This window comes from Aricia agestis, chromosome Z, assembly GCF_905147365.1.
Source record: "Aricia agestis chromosome Z, ilAriAges1.1, whole genome shotgun sequence".
NCBI lineage: Eukaryota > Metazoa > Arthropoda > Insecta > Lepidoptera > Lycaenidae > Aricia > Aricia agestis.
In genome coordinates, this window is record NC_056428.1 from 32830089 (window position 1) to 32857251 (window position 27163).

General features: G+C 36.8%; 1 protein-coding gene across 1 annotated transcript; it reads right to left on the reverse strand.

Annotated features, from left to right (window-relative positions):
- Positions 1 to 1829: 1829 nt before the first annotated feature.
- LOC121739383 (multidrug resistance protein homolog 49-like) lies at positions 1830 to 26271 on the reverse strand. The gene is made up of 26 exons (XM_042131823.1): positions 26177 to 26271; positions 25808 to 25859; positions 23110 to 23306; positions 18830 to 18974; positions 18410 to 18510; positions 17758 to 17929; positions 16260 to 16384; positions 13431 to 13626; positions 12944 to 13168; positions 12493 to 12679; positions 12198 to 12340; positions 11866 to 12074; positions 11314 to 11408; positions 11031 to 11213; positions 10796 to 10914; positions 10116 to 10256; positions 9636 to 9818; positions 8800 to 9003; positions 7040 to 7169; positions 6599 to 6794; positions 5760 to 5922; positions 5054 to 5248; positions 4034 to 4243; positions 2810 to 2956; positions 2597 to 2705; positions 1830 to 1940 (listed from the first exon to the last, which is right to left on the reverse strand). Exons 1-26 carry the CDS (start codon positions 26197 to 26199, stop codon positions 1852 to 1854), a joined length of 3939 nt encoding a protein of 1312 aa, XP_041987757.1. The 5' UTR covers positions 26200 to 26271; the 3' UTR covers positions 1830 to 1851.
- Between the last annotated feature and the right edge of the window lie 892 nt (positions 26272 to 27163).

Consider the following 27163-nt stretch of genomic DNA (forward strand, 5'->3'; position numbering starts at 1 on the left):
AATCAAATACGTCGTTACATTCGGTAGACAGTGTATCTTGTATAGCAGTCTGCGGTAAATCACACATTACTAGATTAACTGCTGTACTGAGAGACTTTTAAAATTGTGGTTAAACTTCAATATAATTAAGAGTTTGACAGAATCATAAAGTTAATATATTACGCTAGGTATATTAACTTTATGGACAGATCACAGAATATAATATAAGTACGGGTCTTATGTCAAAATCTTTATCTAATGTATCTAATTAATCATTCGTCTTTGAGTGCTGCAGTATAATCCCAATAAGCCTCTTCAATCTTCATACTGAATTACGTGAAAACACAGCAGTTGCCGAGAAAATGAATACAGGTTTTGAGATTGGAGAGAAGATTGTCTAATTCTCTAAAGTTTAAAATATGAAAATTCTTACACTGGAATACAGTATGCAGGAACTAACAAAAAGCATACTGGCAGCTTAATACTAAAAGAAATATTTACATATGAACTATTTCATAGACGCTATCCTTGTCTACTACCTTGAAAATGTAACTTGTAACTTGACAGACAGGAGCCAGTGCCGTAAATAGGGCGTAGACTCTGGGGGGGCGCAAGAATGGCCAGGTAGACTCTTATTTTTTCGAATTGCTCCCGATAAGTACTTCCCGCTGCGCCCCAGAGATGTTTTTCAATGTAGTAAAAAATATATATATCCACAGCCGAACTTAAAATTTATAACCTTTTCCTTTTTGGAAGTCAGTTAAAAAACATGGGTGCAGTTATATAAGCTCGCACAGGGCGCCAAAAAGGCTATTTACGGCACTGACAAGAGCTGCATTACTGTGGTTAAGATAGTCACTGTGTATATTATTTTATAATTAATGGTGATAATATTTATTTATTTATAAATTCTTTATGTGCATTAAAAACAATATGAAATAACAAAAACAACATTTGGCAAGGAATATAGCAAATAGGCGGTCTACCCGCTTTGAGCGGTTTCTTCCAGAAATCCAGACAACCAAAATATGATAGCAGAAATAATGTTAAACGCTTAAAGTGCTAAACTTACACAAAAAAATCCGAGCATATATTTATAAAATATATAGTAATTTATATATAATATATAACACATAATAGAACATCCAAATAAACTACACAAAACATACTATGACAACTAAAGGCTTAATAACAAGCTTACAGTTAATTAATAGGAGTAGGCTTCCTATTTTTAAATGATATTTAAAAAGCCATGGAGAGATCAAAGACCCAGTAGTCTATTTAATATTCCATGTTCTTTGCACATAGTTCGGTTTCTAATTTCTATTATTATGGCGACGTCTATATAATGCTTTTACTCAATCTAACTTACATAGTTCGTGGTTAAAATTAAACCTACCTGGGTTAAATATAAGTTAGATTTATTTTATAAATACAAAAGAACGAGATATAACGACTTCGGATCAACAAACATGCACTTTTACCCCAATTTTGCTGTACAAATCCAACATAAACAATTTCAATAGTTGGAGATTATCATTGTAAGAGGGTAACTCATTGTAAGAGGGTAACTCATTGTAAGAGTTACCAATAGGTTTTCCGAGGAATATACAATATTCTGTGTCTTTATTAGAGGTCAATTTTTTCTTTAGTTATCTGAATACAGTGCGCGCTTTTTTTCATACAGCTCCTAGACTAAAGAGCCAATGACCGCTACCGCCTCGATTCGCCGGGTACACTATATACTGAATCGTAATCGTATCGAATTCATGTTGATTATTACAAGACCAGAAATGGTGTATCTATCTGCGCAAGTGAGCCTCGAGTCAATAAAACTATTTGGCATATATAAAATATAGATGCTTAATATTCCTAAGCGATGTTTTGCCCTTTGCCCATCTTCCAATAGAAGCCCTTTAAGTTCATAAGCTCCGTGTGGGTTCCGCGCTCTACGATCTTGCCTGGAAAACAAAAATAGTTTAAACGCTTCCAGCATTAAAAATCATCTTTATACGAGAGCAAAATATTTTTAAATCGGACACAGCACGAATTAGTTTAAATGGTTTTCACTTTCATACTTTCAGGAAGAAAAAAAAATCAAATAGCCTTTTTAGTACATCGCAAAAATTGTTGTAGCAATACTACGCCGTAGCAAGTTCGCGTAACGCTCTACGAATAATAAGGGATGTAGTTTGTAGCTACCAAGTCACGTAGCATTTAATTTTTTTGTTCCTTTGTTTGATCCTTACAGATCCGTAATAATTCAATGAAGAACTAAATCGTAGATGTTCATTCAATAAATAATTAATTCAGTGTATAATAGAAAGTCGTAGATGTTCAGTCAATGAATTCATTCAGATTTCAGTGTATACTGTATAGTAAACGTTTAGAATTTGGTATAATATTTGAAGGAATCATAAATAGGAGAGTAAGGGCCTGTTTCACCACTTCCTGATGAGTGACAAATAGGCTATCCACCAACTAACTTGACAAATAAAGTATGGAGAATCTGTCAAAAAAGTGGTGGATAGCCTATCCGGAACTTATCAGGAAATGGTGAAGCAGGCCCTTAGAATCTTCTCATAAGTAAACCTGTATAAAACTAATATTCGCATACCTTTATCCAAGACGCATATCAAATCAGCATCTTTGATCGTTGAGAGACGATGGGCTATCGTAATACAAGTTCTTCCTTTGGCTGCCTTTTCTAAGGCCTCTGATACTACCTATAAATTATATTATAATTATTACCTGTCCTAGACTCTATTTGATCCTAAGGTTTTTTTAAAGTTTAATTAACACGAACGCCTTTTTGTAATTGACTACATACCCTTTCGCTATTGGTGTCCAGAGCTGAGGTGGCTTCGTCCAGCAGCAGCAGCCTGGGTGACCGGATGAGGGCTCTGGCGATGCATATTCTCTGTTTCTGACCACCGGACAGCTGCGCACCGTTTGCCCCTAGGTTTGTATCGTAGCCCTGGAGATAAGATTTTGCTTTACTTATTAAATGGCATTATGTCAAAAGGTTTGGAGATACCGGGTTATAATAATATAATCTAAGATATAGTAGCATTTAGTAGTAGACTTGGTATCGCTTTGCTGTGATCCTAATAAAGTTATGTAGAGATAAGAAGTTTTAACTGTTGGCATATTCACCTGTTTGGAAATTGGAAAGTAATACTTAACTTTCATTCTTTTATTGTAACTGACTGAAATAGGAAAATATTTTTGTTGATTATGGAGTCCAATGAGGGCCCAATTATTATAAAGACGAGGTCTATTCGTGCCTACAGAAGCGGCTTTGAGATTTTCTATGTTTTTATCAGAGACCGTATATACACATTAGACAGAACGAACCAGTATACCGATTTAGGGTCAATTCAGACCGCAACGCGACACGTAGATGTATAGTTAATTAGTAGATATGCATATTTTCTTGGTTGTCTGGAAGAAACCGCTTGTAGCGGTAAGACCGCCAATATGCGCAAATCCTTTATTTTTATATTATTTTTATTGCTATGTTTTTAATGTGCAAATAATGAATTTTTAATATTATTATTTTCTAAATTTGTATTGAATTGACAGACTTGCAAGACATCCCACGCAATTGAAGTCTGTCAATTCAATACAAAATTAGAAATCCATGTACGGGTCGCTTTGCGGTATCAATTGACAAGGGTCAATTGATACTTATCCCTTGATTGATATCAAGGGATAAGGGTCAATTCAGACCGCCAAGCGACGCGTATATAGCGACGTTTCAAGCCGGCCTACTGGTTCGTTCTGTCTATTGTGATATTTGCATACTTTAATTAGTTTATAAGATGTAGGTTACACGTTCAATCTCAGCAGTCTATGGCGACGCATATCAATCTGGCGTCACTGATGCCAGATTGATGACAGATCGATGGTTAAAAGAACATAATAAAGAAATTATCAGTTTGTGAATCAACTGGTTAGACGTTCAGTATCGGGTAAATCTTACTAGATTGATGAACTGAACTGATGAGAAACTGAGCATGTTACCTACGGCTAAGTGACGGGTCACACTAACCTTCGGCAGCGACACAATGAAGCTATGTATATTCGCTGACTTCGCGGCCGACACGATCTCGTGCATGGTGACCTTCCGTCCGTTGTCGCCGTACGCGATGTTCTCCGCGATGGTGCGGTCGAACAGCACCGGCTCCTGTTGCACCACGCCCAGCTGCCGCCGCAGACGCGGGATGGTGAGGCAGCTGCGGATGTCGCGGGAGTCCAGCTCCTGGAGAAGCGATCAAAATCATATGCCGAAGATGACACTCTGGCCTTCTGGTGTGTCTGTCGTCTGAGTAGCCCTGGATTTATAGATAGGCCGTATAGGCCGCGGCCTAGGGGCGGCAGCATCCTAGGGATGCGGTAGCGTCCAAGGGGCGCGCGGGCACTTTAATAAAAAAATGTAAATCCGGCACTGTCTTTTTTTTTTTATGAAACAAGGGGGCAAACGAGCAAACGGGTCACCTAATGGAAAGCAACTTCCGTCGCCCATGGACACTCGCAGTATCAGAAGAGCTGCAAGTGCGTTACCGGCCTTGTAAGAGGGAGTAGGGTAATAGGGGAGGGTAGGGAAGGGAAGGGAATAGGGGAGGGTAGGGAAGGGAATGGGGTAGGGGATTGGGCCTCCGGTAAACTCACTCACTCGGCGAAACACAGCGCAAGCGCTGTTTCACGCCGGTTTTCTGTGAGAACGTGGTATTTCTCCGGTCGAGCCAGCCCATTCGTGCCGAAGCATGGCTCTCCCACGTATATATCCCACGAGTCTGAGGTATTGAGGAGTGTGTGTTGAAATGCTTAATAGGCAAAGAATAATTTTTACAGGTCTACAAGAATGTTTTAGCCAGAATCAAAAAATAATACTTGGATGACACGACCAGCCGTTCGTTAATTCATCGTTTCATCGTTGAAATGGCGTTAGAGCTTAAAACGCGCTTGTACTCTATAAGTTCCTCAAAGTTTTTACTTAACTTAAAGGTTTAATAATTCACAAATTACCATTTTAAGATGTCCTAAAAGACGTTTTACAAAGAATACTTACAATGTTTCCAGATTCCGGATCGTAGAATCGCTGCATCAACTGCAGAATGGTGGATTTCCCGCAGCCAGAGGACCCCACGAGAGCGACGGTCTTTCCAGCTTCCACCTTAAGATCCACGCCTCTGAGCACTTGAATATGCGACCGAGTCGGGTAACTGAATTCCACGTCTTTGATGCCGAAGTTACCGGTAGCAACCTGTTAAAGATAGAGACGAAAAATCAATTTTACGTGTTTAGTTTTTAAGGACCTTTCCGACGACCTCTGTGGCTTAGTGGTGAGCGCGTTGGTAGCTCAAGCCGGGGGTCGCGGGTTCGAATCCCGCCGATGGAACAAAAAGTTTTTCAAAGTTCCTGGGTCATGGATGTGTATTAAATATGTGTATCATATAATAAAAAATCTTAAATATATGTATAGTATAAAAAGTATTAAATATATATCCGTTGTCTGGTACCTGTAACACAAGTCCTTCAGGTACTTACCACGGGGCCAGACTGACGTGGTGTGAAGCGTCGATAGATATATATTATTTTTTTTTCGAGATATGATTCTGAAGGATACAACGAAGTATCACACATAGCCGTAGGCCAAATTTCAAAAGCATGAAAATTATTTTGTGAGACACAACGTCTTACAGGAAATCTCACGTCAATTTGGGTCTATGGTAAGAGCAATGAAAACCTAAGTTTATAAATCAACATTAACTTACCCATTCTTTTCTATCCCTCACACCAGATTCGGTTTTGACTTTCGGATCCCTGTTAATAATGGCTAATATCCTCGATCCGCACACCTTGGCTGAGTTGAAGCTGGGTGCGTACACCAGCGACTGACCGAGCATGTAGGCGCCGTACATCAAAGCTTCGTTTACTCTGAAAATATAAAGAGCTGATAAAGCTATAGGTCAGGGATGTCGAACCTTTCCTTATCAACGTGCTGCTTTTCTGAAGAATTCTTTCGTCACGAAGACGTGCCTCAAATAATATTTTTCTTTGTAATTATGACGCGTATAATGCCCCAAGCATGGACTGGCGCTTTTGTAGAATAATCTCTATAGTAATTTTGCGATCAGTAGCGTGCTCAAAATTTCCATTTCTGGCACGCGTGCCATTGGTTCGCCATCCCTGATATAGCTGTCATCATTGATGATCTATCGGTGTATGTATTTATATATTTCTCTATGATCTATACATTCATCTACGAAATAGGAGCACGATATCAGCATAGCGCTAGTCGCTACTTATTCCAAATATACAGTTGAGTCAATGCAGAAATGTGATCTCTAACTTTGTGACAGTAAAGCAGACCAAAAAAGACTACACACCTAAGAAACTAAAAAAGACTGACTTCTGAGTGACAAAATTTTAAACTCTGGTCACCAAAAATGTGAATATTCACTCAATCTATCATTAATTTTTTATAATATATGCGACTGAAAGAGACAATAATTGCTCCTCGTTTTCAGTAACCGGGCTTTATCATACTACTAAAAATAGATTCTACTTTTTTTACGTTTGACAGATATATCCAGCAATGAAACCAACTTACAGCATAACAATTTTGTAGTCAAGGCCTTCGTTAGCGATAAGTGCTGCACCATACACTGTGGCGCTGCAGTACGACATAAAAGGCACGTAAACTCCTAGACCCAACACCAGACCCCTCCATCTTGTCTTCTTGGAGACAGCGGCACAGGATTCCACCAGAGACACCTTGAATTTATCCAGGAATGTTCTTTCTACTCCTGTAAAGATGAGAAAAAAGCTGTGAAAATAAGCGCTTGAGTCCTATTGCTAAAATTGGCTATTTAAAAAAAAAAACGCTTGTTTTAGACTAAATAAATAGATTTTGTAAAATATGATATCATTGTTTGTAAATCACACTTTTGTCCTCCACTCCAATCCTTAGTTCCTAAACGGCACAAGGCACCCGAAAGTAAAGTCTATAAACAGAATATGTTTTAGAAGACGTATAGTGTCTATACTCCACCTAAACTCTGCACTGTTTTGATGCTAATAACAGCTTCAGTTGCGATCGCTGTTGCTGACTCCAACGCTGCTCTTTCATCTGATTGGGACTTCTGAGAAATGATTCCTTCTAGCCAGATGCTGCCAACCATCTAGACAAATTCAATGCAAAAATAAAAATAATAATGAAATTGACATGATTATTGATGATTTACGTCCTTCCGTAGATGACGGCGAGAAGTCTGATGATAAAAGGATAATGAAAGCCGGATTTAGTGCTTATATAATAAAACTAGATGTCCCGCGCGGCTTCGCCAGCGTAAATTAGGAATTTTACGGAAACCGTACATTTTCCCATAAAAAATAGCTTATGCTATAATAGCTAAATACTCCCTTCACTTGGTCTACTCTATATCTGTGCCAAATATTGCCATAAAAATTGCTGTAGTAGTTCGTAATTTCTAATATTTCCCCCGTTTTTCCCACATTTTCCTGATTTCTTCGGTCGTATTAGTCTTAGCGTGATAATATAGGTATAGTCTATAGTCTTACTCGAAAAATGAGCTATCTAACATTGAAATAAGTTTTTAAATCGGACCTGTAGTTCCTGAGATTGACGCGTTCAAGCAAACATACTCTTCAGGTTTATAATATTAGGTAGGTTAAGGTATAGATTTTTTTTAATTATCGCTTGACAAACTCGAGTCTCGATCTAAAAGACTATGAAATGGTATAATATGGTAGTGATGATGAATGTAATTTGCATAGTAGCATAATATACTTTCTGTTCTTAAAATAACGCCGAAACTCCCAAACTTGTATCTATAAAGAATCAGGAGTTCTCTTCCTCGGTATACCAGGTATATCTCGGTGCAAAATCTTACTTGTTGGTAGCATGAATACTTCTCACGAAACCGAAGTCACCACATGTTTCCCTATAAGTTTTGAGGAGTTCCCTCGATTACTTATGGATCCTTCATCAGATTACCACTTTTGTGAATATAATACCAAATTGGGATGATACCCCCATATATATTTTTCTTTTGGTATATATCCTACTATCCTACTAATATTATAAAGGAGAAAGTTTGTTTGTATGTATAGAATATAGATGTATGGATGTGTGGATGTATGGATGAGTTCTCTCAGCACCTTCCGAACCACGGTATACCAGGTATATCTCGGTGCAAAATCTTACTTGTTGGTAGCATATGCTTAGAATACTTCTCACGAATCCGAAGTCACCACATGTTTCCCTATAAATTTTGAGGAGTTCCCTCGATTACTTATGGATCTTTCATAAGATCACCACTTTTGAGAATATAATACCAAATTGGGATGATACCCTATATACCAAAAGAAAAATTTTGAAAATCGGTTAACAAACGGCGGAGTAATCATTGAACATAAGAAAACGAACATAACACCTCCCCCATTTTGAAAGTCGGTTAAAATTGTAGCCTATGTGTTATTCTGATGTATAAGCTATACTATTGTCCGTTCCGTAGTATAAATATATAGTATAAAATCCGTTCAGTAGTTTTTGCGTGAAAGAGTAACAAACATCCATACATCCATACATCCAAACAAACTTTCGCCTTAATAATATTAGTAGGATTAGTAGGATATACTCGTATCATAGGAATAGTTCTACGTCTACGCCAGACAGTATTTTTATGAATTCAGTTTGCATTTAATTCGGATATCGTTCAGAACTGTACCAAATGTAATCAGTACATAAGATGACTACTGAGTATTCTAAACTAAAAAGAAAATACTCACAAGAGGAAGGAAGGCAGTGCCCACAAGCGTCAGTTTCCAGTCATAGCTGATGGCCATGAGGAAGCCCACGACCACGGAGCTGGTGCCCTGGAGGATGAGCCCGATCCTCAGGCCTGTAGCACCCTGAACTTCGGCAGCGTCACCGCTCAGTCTCGCACACATGGCGCCCACTGTATTGCTCTCCTTGTCGAAATAGCCAATTTCCTGGAAGATAGAGCAACACATCAAGTGATATGCTCAATGTAAGTTTTGAGACTTAAATGATTTTGAAACATAATCGCTTGTCCACTGTTTTTTTTTTTTTTATGAAATAAGGGGGCAAACGAGCAAACGGGTCACCTGATGGAAAGCAACTTCCGTCGCCCATGAACAGTCGCAGCATCAGAAGAGCTGCAAGTGCGTTGCCGGCCTTTTAAGAGGGAATAGGGTAATAGGGGAGGGTAGGGAAGGGAAGGGAAGGGAATAGTTGAGGGTAGGTAAGGGAATAGGGTAGGGGTTAGGGGATTGGGCCTCCGGTAAACTCACTCACTCGGCGAAACACAGCGCGAGCGCTGTTTCACGCCGGTTTTCTGTGAGAGCGTGGTATTTATCCGGTCGAGCCGGCCCAATCGTGCCGAAGCATGGCTCTCCCACGTATATTTGGTTTATGATGATAAACATTGACTAGGTATAAGCAATGTCAATAAAATAAGATTATAAAATATAATCGGTCCAGTAGTTTTTGCTGGGGTGGCTGGAAACATCAGAAATACATTTACTTTTTGCTATATTAGAGTAAAATACAAAGTGGGAGAACTTAAAACGTCTCATCTTTAGAGATATAATTTACACCCTACCTGTCTCATTAAAGCCGAGAAATACTGATGACGTAGCCTGGTCGTCATTTTCAGCCCAGCGTTCGTGAATGCTGTACTTTGGAGACACATAGACAAGCCTGCTATGGCCGCCACCACCAGAAACATGCCCGAGTAGAAATCCGCCAGATATGTGATCTCTGCCCGATCTTTTAGTGCAAATATCTAAAATAAAAAAATAAGAACGCTCACAATAAGATAATTGAAGGATTACAAAAGAGAATTACCTATGAAGACTTATAAACTAGATGTTAGCCATGAGTTTGCGATGAAGTAAGTTTATCGCGCAGAACCCATACATCTTTTCGAGAGATACTATCAATCCTGTCCTTTCCCGGGACTCAAAGTATCTTCATCCCTTATATAATTATAGGCGTGAAGAGGTAATGACTGACCTACTATTGCATTTAATGTGAGTAATGAATTTTAAAGTTAAAAGTAAAAAAATGAAGAACTAGTTACCCCAGACGTATATCCGAAAAGTAAGGCAAACGCCGGAAAGCATGATCCTTGAATGAATGCTGCTATAGATCCCAATACGATGTATGGCCATTCCGGTGCGTTTAGTTTCAAGAGCTGCCAATCGCTTACTAGTTGTACTTCCTGTAAACAGATTTTTAATAAAATAAGGGGGCAAATGAGCAAACGGTTCACCTGATGGAAAGCAACTACCGTCGGCCATGGACAACATGGCAACATCAGAAGAGCTGCAGTTGCATTGCCGGCCTTTTGAATGAAGAAGGAATACGCTCTCTTCTTGAAGGTTTGCAGGTCATATAGGTCCGGAAATACTGCTGGTGACAGTTCGTTCCAGAGTTTTACACTGCGTGGCAGAAAACTCACGGCGGAAGACTGCCACTCATGAAGGTGATGAGGAATGTATATTTATCGCGTGGAGCGATGGCGGAAAGTTGTAGGAGGTATGATTCCGAACAATTCAGTTAAATTAATTCCGTCGATATGTTATGAGAGAAGTTGACTCATTGGCAGATTCAATGGACCAGTTATGTCAAACCCAGCTTAAAAACCACAAGTCACAACTAACATTGACTTGACATGATCCAAAGAAATGACGTGCTAGATCGGCATTCTAGGCTATTATTTCGATGGCTGTTTAATGATTAATATTTTTTTATTCTTACCTCCTCATCACCCTTGTCCTCCTCTTCGCAATCAAACTCATTATTATAAACAAAGTTCTGTATACCCGTAGACATAACCGAGGATATGGAACCACGGGGCGTAAGCCAATCATGAGATTCTGAAAAATATGTTCATGATTATATTTACAGGCCACAATATTATTAAAGTCAATGTTTAGGATTTACTATGTATTTAGGATTTTGTTTTTTAAATCTTTTGTATTTACCGGCTCACCTCTTTTTGTCGAGTGTCGCCTAACAACTCTTTTGGTAGATCTTCTTTTAACGTCAACTCGTGATACTGCAGTAATTTCACCACCTCCACCCTCGTTGTTCAAATCTTCCTCTTCTGGTAACGTTTCTATTACATCAGGCTCCTTGTTTTCATTTCCAGATGTTACAAGTTTGTGATAAAAGCCTAAAACAATATATTGATTAGTGATTAGTAAATCCTTAATCTTCATATTTTTGTTTCAAATCACCTACTGACTTAATATTAATACGATGATTTAACTAACCTTTTAGTTTCATGAGTTCCTCGTGTGTGCCTTGTTCAACAATTGCACCTTGGTCCATGCAAATAATACGATCAGCATTGACGATCGTTGACAATCTGTAAAAAAATCATCACATCGCAGAAATCCAACTTAAAATTACGGAACAAACCGGAAAAAAAACTTTTGAGAGCATATAATTTCCAAATTCATAATTTCAGTTGATTGTTAATTATACAATTTATAAAGAAAGCAAGCGTGTCCTTTTTGAATGTATCTTTACATTGTTTGTACAACTTTTTGAAACAAAATCAAGTGATAATATTTTAGGGTGTGTATGTGTTGCTTGTAAAGAGTTCACTGTATAAGTTGCAGCACTGAAAGATCAAAAATTTTTTTGTGATTTGTATTTGGGGCGCTTGCCCCCCAGCGTCACGAGTTTTCCCATACAAAAGTGAAAAAAATGTTTGCTCTTTCAGCGCTGCAACTTTTACAGTGAACTCTATACACGAGGCTCATACACACCCAAAAGTATTATCACTTAGTTTTGTTATATCTAATTTATAAAGCAAGTACCTGTGAGAAACAGTCAATGTGGTTCTACCAACACTGGCTCGGTCCAAAGCCGCCTGGACCTGACGTTCTGAATGTGGATCCAGCGCTGAAGTCGCTTCATCCAGAAGCAACACCGCTGGCTCACGCAACAGAGATCGTGCGATGGCAATACGCTGCTTTTGACCACCAGACAACGAAGTGCCTCTTTCACCGATCATCGTATCATAGCCCTGAGAAAAATTGTTTCCTGATACCAGTAATAATGCTGTATTCGGATTGATCTCTGATTGTGGTCTTAAGGTTTAAACAATTGATTTTTAAGACATTGCACTATTGTTATAGAAATTACTTACATTGGGAAGATTAACGATGAAGTCGTGTGCGTATGCAATATCAGCAACTCTCTGTACATCCTCCCGAGTTGCTTCGGGACAACCGATTGCGATGTTGTCATGGATTGTTCCACGGAACAGAACAGGCTCTTGTCCAACAACACCTATGAGAAACATAAAAATATCAGACGCTTTATTATCATCGGTATTATGTCTATTATAATAGTATGGCACTCTAAGGTGATGCAGTGTACGTCTACAATCTATATTATATGAAGAAAGACAATCTTCTACTTCTAGGACTAAATATTCTCACCTAATGACGATCGGAGCCAGCTCAGATTCAGGTTTTTGATATTTTTCCCATCTAGTTTCACAACCCCAGCATGTGGATCGTACAAACGCTGGAGTAGCTGCAGTATCGTGGACTTTCCACATCCCGAAGCGCCGACTAGAGCTACGCATTCCCCTGGCTTTATGTGTAGAGAAAAGCCTTGCAATACCTGTGGAAGTTTATAGAATCGTGAGCAACAATCAGATAATGCTGTAGATTCTTGAATAGAACCACATTAAGACAGAACAGACTTAGGGGCTGTTTCACCACTTCCTGATAAGGCTATCCACCAATTAACTTGACAGATCAAGTATGGAGTCAAAAAAGTTGGGCATAGCCTATTAGGACCTTTATCTGAAAGTGGTGAAACAGGCCCTTAGTATTCTTCGATAATGTAATTGATGATTATATATGGTCAGCCGGTAACACTTACCTTAACGTTAGGTCTAGAAGGATAACTGAAGTAGACGTCTTCTAAAGCAATTTCACCGATAACTCGTCGTGGTTGGAAGCCACCCTGGTCCAGACTATCGATTTTTGGTACATTTTCGAGGAGTGCAAAAACGCTGCTCGCTGCACCTCGTGCTGCCGCGAAAATTTCCATATGCGGGACACATAGTGTAATTGATTGTGTTGCCATGTACACACAGAATAGAATCTAAATATAAAAATTAACAAAGTTATAATAGAGCACCTTACTTAGCTGTGTGAAATAATTATATTATTTGAAGGTACCGAGTACCGACTGATTTGGAATAAGACGTGTGTTCATAAGTAGAAGTTTATGAAATGTAGTAGCACATGAAAACATAGCTGGATGACTGCGCTGGATTAGGACAGTGTATGCTCTGATCCATCCAGTAATTTAGCAACTATCAATCTTTATCAGTGCTTAAATGCAAGTGCATAAGACAACTTACACTAAAAACAACACCAACTACGTATTTCCTTTCGTCATCTGGTACATCATAGTCTATGAGTACGAGTCTGGTGCCGTAAGTGAGTCCAATAGCGTTGAGGGAATACGAGAGCACCCAGTTAAAACCAGTACCTAAACCTGTGTACATTCCTCTTTTGCGACCATAGGATTCGGCTGGTAGAAGTAGACGTCGATACCTGAAAAGCAAAAATGTGATGTCTTTAGATGGCTCATAGATCGATAATCTTACTTATCTATAAAATTAATACGGGAGCTCTAGAACAGTTTTTTTTTATTACTATCAAGCAAATTTTTTGTGAATAGCTTCATTTTGATACGACGAACAACATTTTAATCTGCGAAAAATCTTGAAAGTGGTAGGTAACAGAAATAGAATGGATTTCATACTTTGACTTGATGGCCCTCAAATTTGGATTGTTCTATTTGTAGGACAATGTTACTCTTAAATTAAATATAACTATTAATCTATCAATATACAAAAAATCAGCTTGTTAGGGTTCCCCTTTAGGGTTCAGTAGTCAACCAGGTTTTGTTGATTACAGAACCCCATAACGAAAACCTAACGAGCAGATTTTTTGTATATTGATTGATTAATAGTCATTTAATTTAAGAGTAACATTGTCCTACAAAATATAAAACAGTCCATATATTTTTAGGACCTTCAATTCAAAGTATGAAATCCTTTCTATCTTTGTTAGCTACTACTTTTGAGATTTTTCGCAAATAAAAATTCTTGAGTTAGATGACAGAGAGATAAAAGAAACGCCGAGCCCCGGATAAGCTATTTATTGTCTTTACAAATCACAATTCATAAGTTCCTCAGACGGAGGTTAGAGAGAGACTAATTATAAAACACATAACAAAAGTAGTTGCCACGTAACACAAGTTAAGACACAAGTTAATAATGCAAGCATGCACTTATGTGTGGTCCCTACAAAAATGTTGTTCGTCTTATCAAAATGAAGCTTTTTTTATATGAAATAAGGGGGCAAACAAGCAAACGGGGGGCAAAAAGCAACTTCCGTCGCCCATGGACACTCGAAGCATCAGAAGAGCTGCAGGTGCGTTGCCGGCCTTTTAAAAGGGAATAGGGTAATAGGGCAGGGTAGGGAAGGGAAAAGGGTAGGGGGGATTGGGCCTCCGATAAACTCAATCACTCGGCGAAACACAGCGCAAGCGCTGTTTCACGCCGGTTTTCTGTGAGAACGTGGTATTTCTCCGGTCGAGCCGGCCCATTCGTGCCGAAGCATGGCTCTCCCACGCTACTCACAAAAATTAGCTTGATAGTAATCATAAAAAATATTGTTCTAGGGCTCCCGTACTATATATTATTATTTATTATATGTTACCAAAAATAGACATAGACACTCTGTATGTATGTCAAGTTATAATATTTAGTTTAGTTACTCGTGGTCTTTTCATCCGAGCTTCATAACCCGACGAAATTACGAAGGTTCACCATCTGCCTATGAATTAATATCTCTGATAACACGGTGTTATGTTCTTGTCGATAGAAAATTCGCTTGACAGAGATGTTTCATTAAATAAATAAAGATATGATAGCGGAATGCCAGTCTTTGTTGTTAAAGCTTCGAGGAAACATTGGATTATGACAGGAAAACCCCATCTATCTCGTATAGTATTATACGCAACAGACCGTCGCATAGTGTAAGTAGAGCCTATTTTTGTAGGGGTGTAGACTATTTTTGTGAAATATATTTATTTTATATAGGTGTACATTTGTGACACCTAAAATATAATATAAAAATTAAAATATTATACTTACACTCTTATTAATAAAATAAAATAAAAACACTTAATCGTTTTAAAATTTCCCGCTAAAACGCCTGTTTATCATGGCGTCGCTATGACGTCACGGTCCTCCAAACGGCAAAAATCTTGGTATAAGTTTGACATCGAAATGTCTTTGTCACACAATGTTTTGGAGATCGTGACGTCATAGTAAAAGGAGGGGAAGTAAGTTATCTTCATACAAAGGCACCGCGCGCGGCTTGTATTATGTGAGCGCCATAGTATCAATGCGTCGACACGTACGGCACACAACAAAATCTTGGCGGTACCATCCTCTAAAACTCATCGCTCGCTTGATACTATGGCGCACACATACAAGCCGCGCGCGGTGCCTTTGTATGAAGATAACTTACTTCCCTCCTTTTACTATGGTGACGTCACACTCTGTGGTGGCTGTTTGCGATCACGTGATATCACTGATTAAATATAAAATAAAAAATATTATTTAAAGTTAATGAGCAAGATATGTCATTTTCGGTAATTCTATAATACAAACTCCCAAAAAATTAATAATTTGTATTGTAATATGTATTTCGTTTACTGTCTACTGTATTATTTTGTGTTGGATCAGGCATCGACTGTTCTGTTGACAATGATAACGTAATAATATATATACATAATAGTACACGCCTAATCTTATCGTTTACTAATCTGTGTACAAAGTATGAAAGCCTAGAGATAGTCTTAATTTAATTGTATATGCCATAATTTATTTTTAGTATTTTTGCGTCTTCCGTGTATAATTTAGAGTATACAGGAAGTAAAACCTTTTTTTGAAAAAGCTAAAAGCTATATTTTGCTGTTTTTATACATCTGAATTGTTATTACGAATGGATGGATTGGAACTCTTTAGTCTTTTACGCAAAAGCATGTATACGGATTTTGATAAAATTTGGTACAATTTAGACTGTAGAGTCTAACTGTGGATTGACTATCATTTGAATTCCAATATCTTATATTATGTGTTATTTTTTTAATGTTTTCATGATAATCTTACCGTTCTGCTTCTTTGCTCTCTCCACCGAAGGCCACAATCGTCCTCACGGACTTTAGCACCTCCTCCGCTTGTTTACCAGCCTGACTGTATGATTCCATTTCTCTAATAGATGACTTTGTTTGATACTGAAAAGTAGCCATAAGTTCGTTTATAATACAATATAAAGGAAATAATAGGAAAGATGAATAAAATATAACATAGTATTTTTAGTAACCAAAGCATATCGGATCACCAAGAATTTTGTATATAGAAGGTCTATATACAAAATTCTTGGTGATCCGATATGCTTTGGTTACTAAAAATACTATGTTACGCTACTTGTCTTAGATTTCACTCGCGCTACATTAACGCACGCGCATTGCGTACTTCTAGAAACTATTATAGATTCTTGGACGTATTTAAAAGTAATCTATATTATACTTATTTATTATACTTATAATAAAATCGTAGAGGTAAAATTTTTGTACATTGAAAATAAACTTGAAAAAACGAGTCAGGGGCTTGTTTACTTTGCTATTTGTGGTCAGAATTTCAAAATTCTTTTTTTGTTGTATAGATTGCCCGCATTTGATACCATATTTACAATAAAATCGGCCAAGTGCGAGTCGGACTCGCGCACGAAGGGTTCCGTACCGTTATAAAGAAAAAATAGGCCGAAAGTTGTGTTTTTGTATGGGAGCTCCCCTTAAATTTTATTTATATTCTAATTTTATTATTAATTATTAAAGTACACATATAATTAAGGATTCTGTGAAAATTTCAACTGCCTGCCTGTTGTCATTATTGATATCGAGCAAAAAAGGCCAAAAAAATCATGTTTGTTGTATGGGAGCCCCCCTTAAATATTGATTTTATTTTGTTTTCAGTATTTGTTGTTATAGCGGCAACAGATATATATTATAATCTGTAAAAAAATCTGAACTTTAGCTATAACGATTCTTGAAATTTAGCCTGGAGACAGACAGACAGACAGACAATTATTAGTAATAGGGTCCCGGTCGTTTTTACCCTTTGGGTACAGAGCCCTAAAAACGGTGACTTGATAAGTAATGGAATTGTAGAAACTCCTCGAAATTGTGGTTTAATTGTAGATTATGAATCTGAGAATAAGAGGGATAGATGCCTACATTAAATCCCGTCTTCTATAGTCTATCATCTTATCTCCGTCACATGTTCCTTTCCCCTGTCCTGTGGCCCCATCCCCTATCTACGCCAAGCGGTCTTCTAAGAAAGGATTTTTCAAAACGATAACTATCTGAGGTTCAAGTTCCCTGGGTCTTTTTTCGTGTGTAATATATATCCAAAAAAAAAATCGTAGATGGGTGTTCAATTTTCTAAATCTCGATTTTAATAACATACATTCACGCGGACGAAGTTGCGGGCAACAGCTAGTAACTAATAAAACTAATAAGTTTGAATAGGTGAATATGTAGGTACGAATTTTAACGTGCTTCGGTACTGGATAGTGGTGAGCGATTGTTAAACCATGTTTACTTACATTTGACAAAACCACAGAGGCGGCTATTGAGAAAGGTACAACGGAACAGCACGCGAGGCACAGCTCCCATCCCATTGGGAAAGCCTGGCACAAGCATATCAAAGCTGTGCCTATGAGGTTAGACACCACAGCCAGCTTCTCACCGATACCGTCTTTTAGCTTCATCATATTCCTACAAAAACAAAATTCACATGCTTATAAGCAGACCCTAGACGGCAAATGCAGCATGACATTCATCGTGACAAGTGACAACGTTCGTTGTCACAATATGTTTATATATTTGTCATGATAATGATGATATGTCGATCGCGAAACGATCATCCGTGCATGTCATGCATGTATTTCAGGACGAAAAATTAAACAAATTTCCAATAATTATATGTCATTCGCATCAATCATACATTTGAATGTCCATGCGTGCATGACAGCACACGCATGGACATCACGTAACGCATATCATGCTGCATTACCGTCTAAGGACCGCTTTACAAAAATCTGTTCCTTTTTTAAAGGCGTTTAATTATGTGCTAGATTATACCAACCAAGTTTTCTAATCTCTGTCCGTATTAAAAAGCAGAACACGATATACGGACATTATTTTTAGCTTAGACCAATTTCTGTTTGATATAAAACTTTTATAAAAGCTACTTACTCTGACATTTTTGAAGCTAAATTGAATTCAGAATCGGTATCGAACCATGCCATTTCTTGGCGTAGTACTGCTTCTAAAAATAAGGTTCTTATCCTTGTTATCTGAAAAAAGTTGTTGTTATTTATTTCTCACTTTTTGTTAACCATCAGTTAACCAAAAAAAAAAACCCAACCTTACCTCAAGGTAATTCTTATACCGAATTTCATCGAAATCGGTGAAGCTATTTTAGTGTGAAGACATACAGACAGACAAACTTTCTCGTTTCAGTCGCAAAGCATGTTGTATTTCACCTTTCATTGGAACACATTTCATCCATAAAAAACGGTGCTGTATCATGTATGTTTTTGTATTTTGTTAAATGTGATTCTGTTGGTGAATCAATAAATAAATAAATAAGTAATATTAGAATGAATCTCTTACCTGTCGTAAAGCGCTCCAATTTATAAGAGCTACTGAAGTCATGGTGAGGATTATCGAAATGAAAATGCTTATAAACATTCCTATGGCTAAAGCTGTTCCATCTTCCAGAAGAGCTTTCATGTTTTCTTCGTGAGAGGCGTTTACCCTGCAATCGAATTTGTTCTATAGTTTTGTATTTTTTGATTTTGGTATTTTAACAGGTGACCTGATCGAACATTCGTAAGACTGAGGGAGAGGGAGTAGACCGTCGATGTAGCAATCCATTATAAGGCATATAGTAGAAAGAGAGGGGGATATTACTTCCTCAAAATCCCCTCTCTTTCTACTGAGAGGCAAAAATGTATGTTTCTGCTATTTCGTTATATTTTCACTTTTGCCGGCTCTACCGTATAATACTTTGTTTTTTTTTCTGTGCCGACAGAGGCCGACCCAAGAAAATGTGGCGCGACGAACTGGATGCGTTCGACAAAGAGTGGCCTGTAATATCACAGGATCGCGAACCATGGAAAGAAAGCCGGGAGGCCTTTGCCTAGCATTGGGACAATAATAATAATAAAAAAGACGGGTTGCACTCCGGGAGTGCCGGCAGAAGTGAAAAATTGATTAATAACGTTGTGCATTATTTTTTTTAACACAAGAATCTGACGCGAGTTTCACAGTTTTTACCCATCCCACAAAAGTGCTCAACGCCGCTAAAGAAGTTTTCACTTCAAAAAATCTTTGGGTTTTTGAGATTTCTTCCCCTTTCATGCTCGTGGGCGTTGTACACAACTTGTAGTTTCTGCATTATATCAATATCAATCTTGATCTATAATATCCACACTTGTTCGCTGTCTAGAGATTGATTGCGTCCAGTGTCCATTGCATAATAATTGAAAACAAATATGAACATATACACTACAATTACAGCCGCCAGCAGTTCCTCGTTAGTTGACATACTCAATGGCGTGTGACCTCCCGTTTCAATTGTTGCAAATTAAAGCGGACGATCGGTCGAATATCTAAAGTGATATCTATTATCACGCAAAACCATTAAGCAGTGTAACTTTTTGCATAATAGAAGTTCAAGCACTGTGGGTTTGTGGACATAGGTTTTGAGCCTTTCAGCATTAACATTCGGACGGATGATCATTATCACGCGAAACCATTGAACACTGTGTAACTTAACTTTGCATTTAGAAGTTAAAGCACTGTGTTCTGTGGCATTGCGGTTATAACTTTTCAGCATTAAAAAAAAAACTAGGCCTTTACATCCGTTGTGGATGATTTGTACAGTATTTTTCAGAGCGAAGTAACCACTCCTCAAATACCGTGCCTGGGACAAGATTTTTAAATGTCCATATGATTGAGCAAGCGCATACGGCATTCTCGCATCATAGTCGGCCTAGTCCAGAGGAAAGAACTAGTCAATACGTCTGGGACCAACTATGTGCGGGTTTCCTCACGATGTTTTCCTTCACCGTACGAGCGTCCGTATTATGTACTTGAGACCAGAAAATGTCTCATAGGTCTCCACCCGGGTTCGAACCTGCACCTTCTAGGAGTGCGAACCGAAGATCTGCCCACTAGGCCACGGACGCTCTGCATTTCTTTTCAGCATTAACATTCATTAAAATTTGGTTGAGGAAGTTTTGTGTAAAAGAGTCTTATAAGAGTGAGTTTTCACTGGAGCTGACGTAAGCTGCGTTGCGCGTTGCTAGGAATGAGTTTTTAACCGACATCCAAAAAGGAAGATGTCATATTATGTTTGGCTGTGGATTTTTTTTATTGAGAACCAATAGCATCGCTTCATTTTCCCAATCTCGCTCAGCGCAATGAATAGTAATTCTATTGGATTTTAAAGTACATTCCTATACTTAGATCAGCAGCCTTATAGATGCGACGCGATTCGCGATGCATAAAGCTACTTATTATCCAAAATTCAAATGTTAAGGAATTTATTTCATTCTTGTATTATTTTGCATCAAGTCGCGCCTAGATACATTTCAGTGTACTGACCGTATGTAACAATACTAAGAACTAGCGCTTTCTAAAATTATTCTTCAGAAGGAAGTTTATTGTAGACTTTTTTATTTAAGTAGTTCAATATCGTCAATCAAATTTTGTCACTCTCTATAAAGCTAAGTACTCACATACGGTTTTGCTCGATCGAGCCATAACGTCGTGTAGAGCAAAACCCGCGGCTCGGGCTTTCGTCCACACATTCAGCATTGCTCGATAGTTTTATTCTAAATCGATATTTCATTCCATCAAACCGGCTCGATGCGAGCCTTCGAGCGGCTCGCTGCGAGCTGTCAGTTTTGCGGTCCACAATGTACTTATTACTCGATTTGGAGTAAAATTATCAAGCAAAACCGCATGTCAGTACTTAGCATAACATTAAATTGGTTTATATCATCTTGATTTTCGACAATATAGTTAGATATTGTTGAATCAATTTACAGGGCACGTCATAAAGCGCAGAGTTCATGATCAGCGTCACACTTGCGTGATGCCGGATGCGTCAGTAATTTAAGATGCTCTTAAGTTAGACACTTTTTTTCTGACCAAATATAAATTGTAGAAAGAAGTCTTTGCAAAGATCGTTTATTTTTCACAACAAAAATCTCTGCAGAAAAATATAATTTTTAGGGTTCCGTACCCAAAGGGTAAAAATGTGACCCTATTACTAAGACCTCGTTATCTGTCCGTCTGTCTGTCGGTCTGCCCGTTTGTCTTTCTTCAGGCTGTATATTATCAAGAACCGCTATACTTAGCTAGGTTTCTGAAATTTTCAGTTTATATGTCTGTTGCCGCTATAACAACAAATACAAAAAATAAAATAAAGTTCATATTTGATGGGGGCTCCCATACAAGAAACGTGATTTTTTTGGCATTTTTTTGCTCGTAATCAATAATGGTAATAACTAACAGCTAGGCACTTGATCACAAAATCCTTAATTATATTTGTACTTTAATAACTAATAATAAAATTAAAATTAAGTAAATATAATACATAGTTGAGAGCGGCCACGAGCGGCCACGGACTAAACTTCTCAAGCAATACTATGTACCTATTACAATAATGAAGATAAAGTTTAATATCATATGACACTGAAACTTGAAAGTGCTCGCCTCGCCGCTGCCATTCCGGTGTAGGCGGCCCTTAGTTTTCTTGAGATAAATATATATAAATATAATAAGAGCCGCTTCTTACCGGATGTAGATACTATCGTTTGTAGGTATATATTATTATAATTAGAATTAGCTGTCTCGAGTGGAGTCGATCTCGATAGGTGCACTTATTACTGTACCTAACAATTAACATACAATGCGAATTATGATTAAAATTGATTCAAAAATTTTGGTATTTTCTCAGCATTTTTCCTACATCTTTAGGACCTTTTAAAAATATTTTGAGACTAAAACTGGCTTAATCTATCCAGCCGTTCTCGAGTTTAGCGAAAAATACAAACTAATATACCAAATTACTATGAAAAGCTAGTTACTTTTAAAGCCAACTCTTTAAATACTACATAGTATATTTCTAACCGATGATACAATTTGCTAAGAACTTAAATTTTGAGGTTGGCAGAGAAAATGCAGGTTAATTAATCACTTGATAAGAAATGTTAAGTATCCATTATAGGCATATAAATAACCGCTTTGAATACATTTTTCACCTACCACACAAATCACATTACATCTGTGACACAGGTCATATCTGTGACCACGAGTTGGTAAAATTCCAGTCATGAAAATATGTAGGAGCTGACTTTGTTTCAGCAAATCAGCCGACGACATCAAATCGTTTTTTTGTCTTTTTTTTTTTCTATAAGTAACTACTTTGATCTTTTATTGTGTTCGCAGAATGTCATATTAGCTTTGTGCACACTGTGCATTTTTGTTCATCAAGGGCATGCGTTATAGCGCAGTCAATAGCGTATGCCCTCGACGCATGCGCTCTGACCGTATCCAAAACTTTCGCTTAGTTCTATTTTTCCTGGAATATCTTATGACCAAATAAGCCACCCAGTAAAACGTTCTCGTCGCACATATTGTTACAAAGCTGACAGACACTGCAACTGAACAAAAATGATAATGTTGGCGTTGCCTTCGTTAACGCATTCAATTATTAAAAGCGCCAAACGTAAGTTGAATACAAAGAAGTTGACGAAAATTTATGACGAAAACGCATAGTGTGGACAATGGACGTAGCTATTCGGAAATATTTTAAGATTGGTAAGAAAAACAAACTACAGTCTTCCAAAAAATAATGATTAACAAAAAAATCCACTTACAGTCTTCTGCCGCCCCCGAATAGCCTAGTGAGGGGTAGATAGCTGGACAGTCTGTCTGATTGTGTCGTTCTCTCCACGAACGACGTACTGAGCTCTCCGAATTGCACCAGGTTGTAACAGACTCCTCCACCACTGAGTAGACCTGCGATGACGCCGACAATCGTAGCCAAAAGCTCCACGCATGTTCCATAGCGAAACTGAAGTATAATGCGTTGTGTTTAGTAGAATTTCAACTAGACACGCTTTTTCTGTAGCGGAAGTGAAATTTTACTCTTATATTTGGACATTTTTAAGCATTTGTGTATCACCCAAAAAGTTTTTAAATGCAGTCTAGTTCATTAGATAATTTAGAACAAGACTGCGTTCATAAATCAAACCTAATATTTTTGTGGGTTTATACATTTAAATCTTATCTTATATCTTTAAACGAGCAATTCTTGTATATAATATGTATACACTATTACCTATTAGGACTATTACGTATGGGGACACATGAAGACTCTGGTGTATGACGACCCCAATCCCATAAAGAGTGTAGAAGTTTTACACCAAAAGATTATTGATGCTGCCGATAAAATGCGAACTACACTAACAACTGGAGTAGTTAAAAGTGCTTTGAGAAAAGTCTTTTTTCTCAAAGCACTCAAAAGAGAATTTGTGTCCGAAACAGAGGCGGACATGTAGAAAATGAACTGTAAAAACAAAATTTAATAAATATTTACTGTTTACATTTTTTTGTTTAATTTTTAGAACTAACTAATAATTTTATTTCAATGCCCGGGGAGGCTATCATCTGATTTTTTTGTAATAAAAACTGCTATTACCCTATAATGTTATACCTTTTTGGATAGCTGACAAAATGGAGATGTTTTTAAGCTCATCTGCAAACAGACTTCCATAGTTTTTTTTAATTATCGCTTAAAGAAAGACACATCTAAGGTTTTTTTTCTTGTTTGATTTTTCACTTTTATCCATCTTTTACAACTCATTTTATTCTGCAATTGTATTTTTTTTATTGTAATGGGTAGAGCAATTCATCTTCTAAAATAAAACGTATAAACAATCATACCACAGCCTCAGATTACAAAAAGGAGATACAACAAAAGGCGAAAAATGGACTTTTTATGAAAAATACTTAAAATTACTTAGTTTATCTCGTAAACCATTGGATTTAGGATAGGGTATTTCATAGTCAAATCAGTCAGAAATGATCTAAACTATAGCCCCTAAAAGGATCTAGGTCGACTTACAAGGTAACCCTGTTTAATTGGAATCTCGGAATCGGCTCCAACGATTTTCATGAAATTTAGTATATAGGGGGTTTCGGGGGCGATAAATCGATCTAGCGAGGAATCATTTTTAGAAAATGTCATTTTATTCGTGTTTTATTGAATACCGAGCAAAGGTCGGTCAAACAGCTAGTGCTTATTAACAGCGATCATTTAAAATTTGAATTTAGTATATTTAGCATATTTTGAACCAAAGGATACTACCAAATTCAAAATAAATGCATTTTAGCAAATGCCTGTACATGACACAATTCACTAAGTTTACATTGGCTACGTACCTAGTTATTTTAATTAGTTAACTTTGTTTAGTTATGGCTAGGTAAAAGTTAACGTAAACTATGGCTGAGTGAAAAATGTAAGGTCTTCGACTTTAGATTTTACAAAAGAATGCTAAAATAGCCCTTACTTTAAACAAATGTCCCTAAATTTTAAAACATAATAAAATCATCAATCATTTAAAATTTGAATTTAGTATATTTAGCATATTTTGAACCAAAGGATACTACCAAATTCAACATAAATGCATTTTAGCAAATGCCTGTACATTACACAATTCACTAAGTTTACATTGGCTACGTACCTAGTTATTTTAATTAGTTAACTTTGTTTAGTTATGGCTAGGTAAAAGTTAACGTAAACTATGGCTGAGTGAAAAATGTAAGGTCTTCGACTTTAGATTTAACAAAAGAATGCTAAAATAGCACTTACTTTAAACAAATGTCCCTAAATTTTAAAACTATAAATTTTGTCTACTCTTATAATATTATTAGTTTAATCAGGTGCAGTTAGAGTCACCTAAAAATAATATATGATTTCATTATTTATACTTATTTACATACTTATTTATTTATATATATTAATAATATTTCAGTACCAGATAACACTTATTAGTTATTACCTACTATAATTTTATTTTATTTTTAATTTTATGTTATTTATAAATGTTTAATTTTGTGCCATTTTTAAAGACGGGAAGAATATTTAAGCATTCAATAGTGATATAATAATAATCTGACAAAAATGAGATAGACTAATAAAAAGTAACAGAAATAGAACCCAAGTCTTTGTTAGCCGCATGCTAGTTTTCATTTTCTTCTCTGTGATGCTGGGTGGAAAATTTTCAACAGCATGCTGCATACCGCATGCTTATCTAACATTGCACAATTGTCGACCAACTTTCTTTCGCTTCCTTTTTGTTTAAATTATAGAAATCCCATAAAGAAGTACGGAGATCATCATTTAAATATTCTTTTTAAACTTCAAAGTTTAAACTATTTAATTTTGTTGCATGCACTTAAATGTAGAGTCATTTTGAGATGATATTAAAGTACTTATATTATTTATATAAAAGTATTTTATGTTCATATTTATCTATTCACAATATTGTAAAAATATTGTAAATAACTTACTATTTGGAAATATGATATCTTTTCTTTTTCCTTGATTTCCGTTTCATTTTTCCTGTAATAAAATGACAATTTAGCTAGGCACATTTATGCACAATCACACAATATTATCATAAACGCTCTGTAAATAATTAAACAATGGTGGTACTAAGTACTTCAGTTTATCGTGACTCATATTATGTATATTTCTTCAATAATTAAATTCACTAATTAAAATTGCATTATATTTCTAACATTCGATATAAAAAGCACTATAGCCTTTTCACCAAAAAGCTTTTGTTATGAAATAAGCTGTAAATTCGCATTGCTCAAAAATAAATACAATGTAAAATATTACATATTCATAATATATTATTAAATCTCATTACTCACTCTGTTTTTTTCTTTAGGCCCATTTTTGTGAATAAAACACTGAAAACTAAACGTGAATTTCCAGGCGCACACCCGACTCAGCGCGACGCGCTTTCCGCCTCTCTTACTATTGTATGCGCAAATCAGACATGCCTTACTAATATTTATACGCGTGTTTAATGTTTGATATTAAAGTAATTTATTGACGGCTAAGCGCTGTTTACATAGCGTAAGACGAATTTTGCTAGACTCGTAGATTTTCACATGCTGGTAAATATGTATTATATGGGTATATCCTTTTTAAATTAAGTATGGAGTTTTAAGGTGGTTTGTATTTTATCAAAGTCTAGGTATAGGATGCAAAATATAGTACTCAAGAGTGCAGCAGTGCACATTAGCATTTATCTCTTCCATGTCACCTGTAGGCTGTAACCCAACGGATGGAACGGACAGAAAGCCGACAAGAGTGACGAGAGATCAGGGGCAAAACAGATAATACCTTGTCCATCCGACGCATAGGTTTGTTTTGTTGTCCGACAATCAGGTCTGCCTTTATTATTGTATCTAAACTTGGAAACCAAATTTTCAAGAAAAACCGGGAATCGAGCCTACAGCCTCAACAGTCATGAGCCAGTTTCTAACCGCAGTACCACTGTAGATGTCGGAGGCATTTTTATCATATATATTATACTAGCGAGCCACTGAAAAAAATGATTAAAATCAATGGCCTATAATCCTTCACGTGGTCTAACTTCTTATCTGTGCCAAATAAAATAAAAATTGCTCCAGTAGTTCGCGAGATAAGCTCTTTCAAAGAATTTCCCCCGTTTTCTTCACATTCTCCTATTAGTCTTTAGCATAATAAAATATAGCCTATAGCCTTCCTCAATAAATGGGCTATCTAACACTGAAAGAATCATCAAAATTCGTTGCGTAGTTTTAAAGATTAAATAGGGACATGAGGGATAAAAGCAACTTTGTTTTATAATATATAATATCTAAGATATA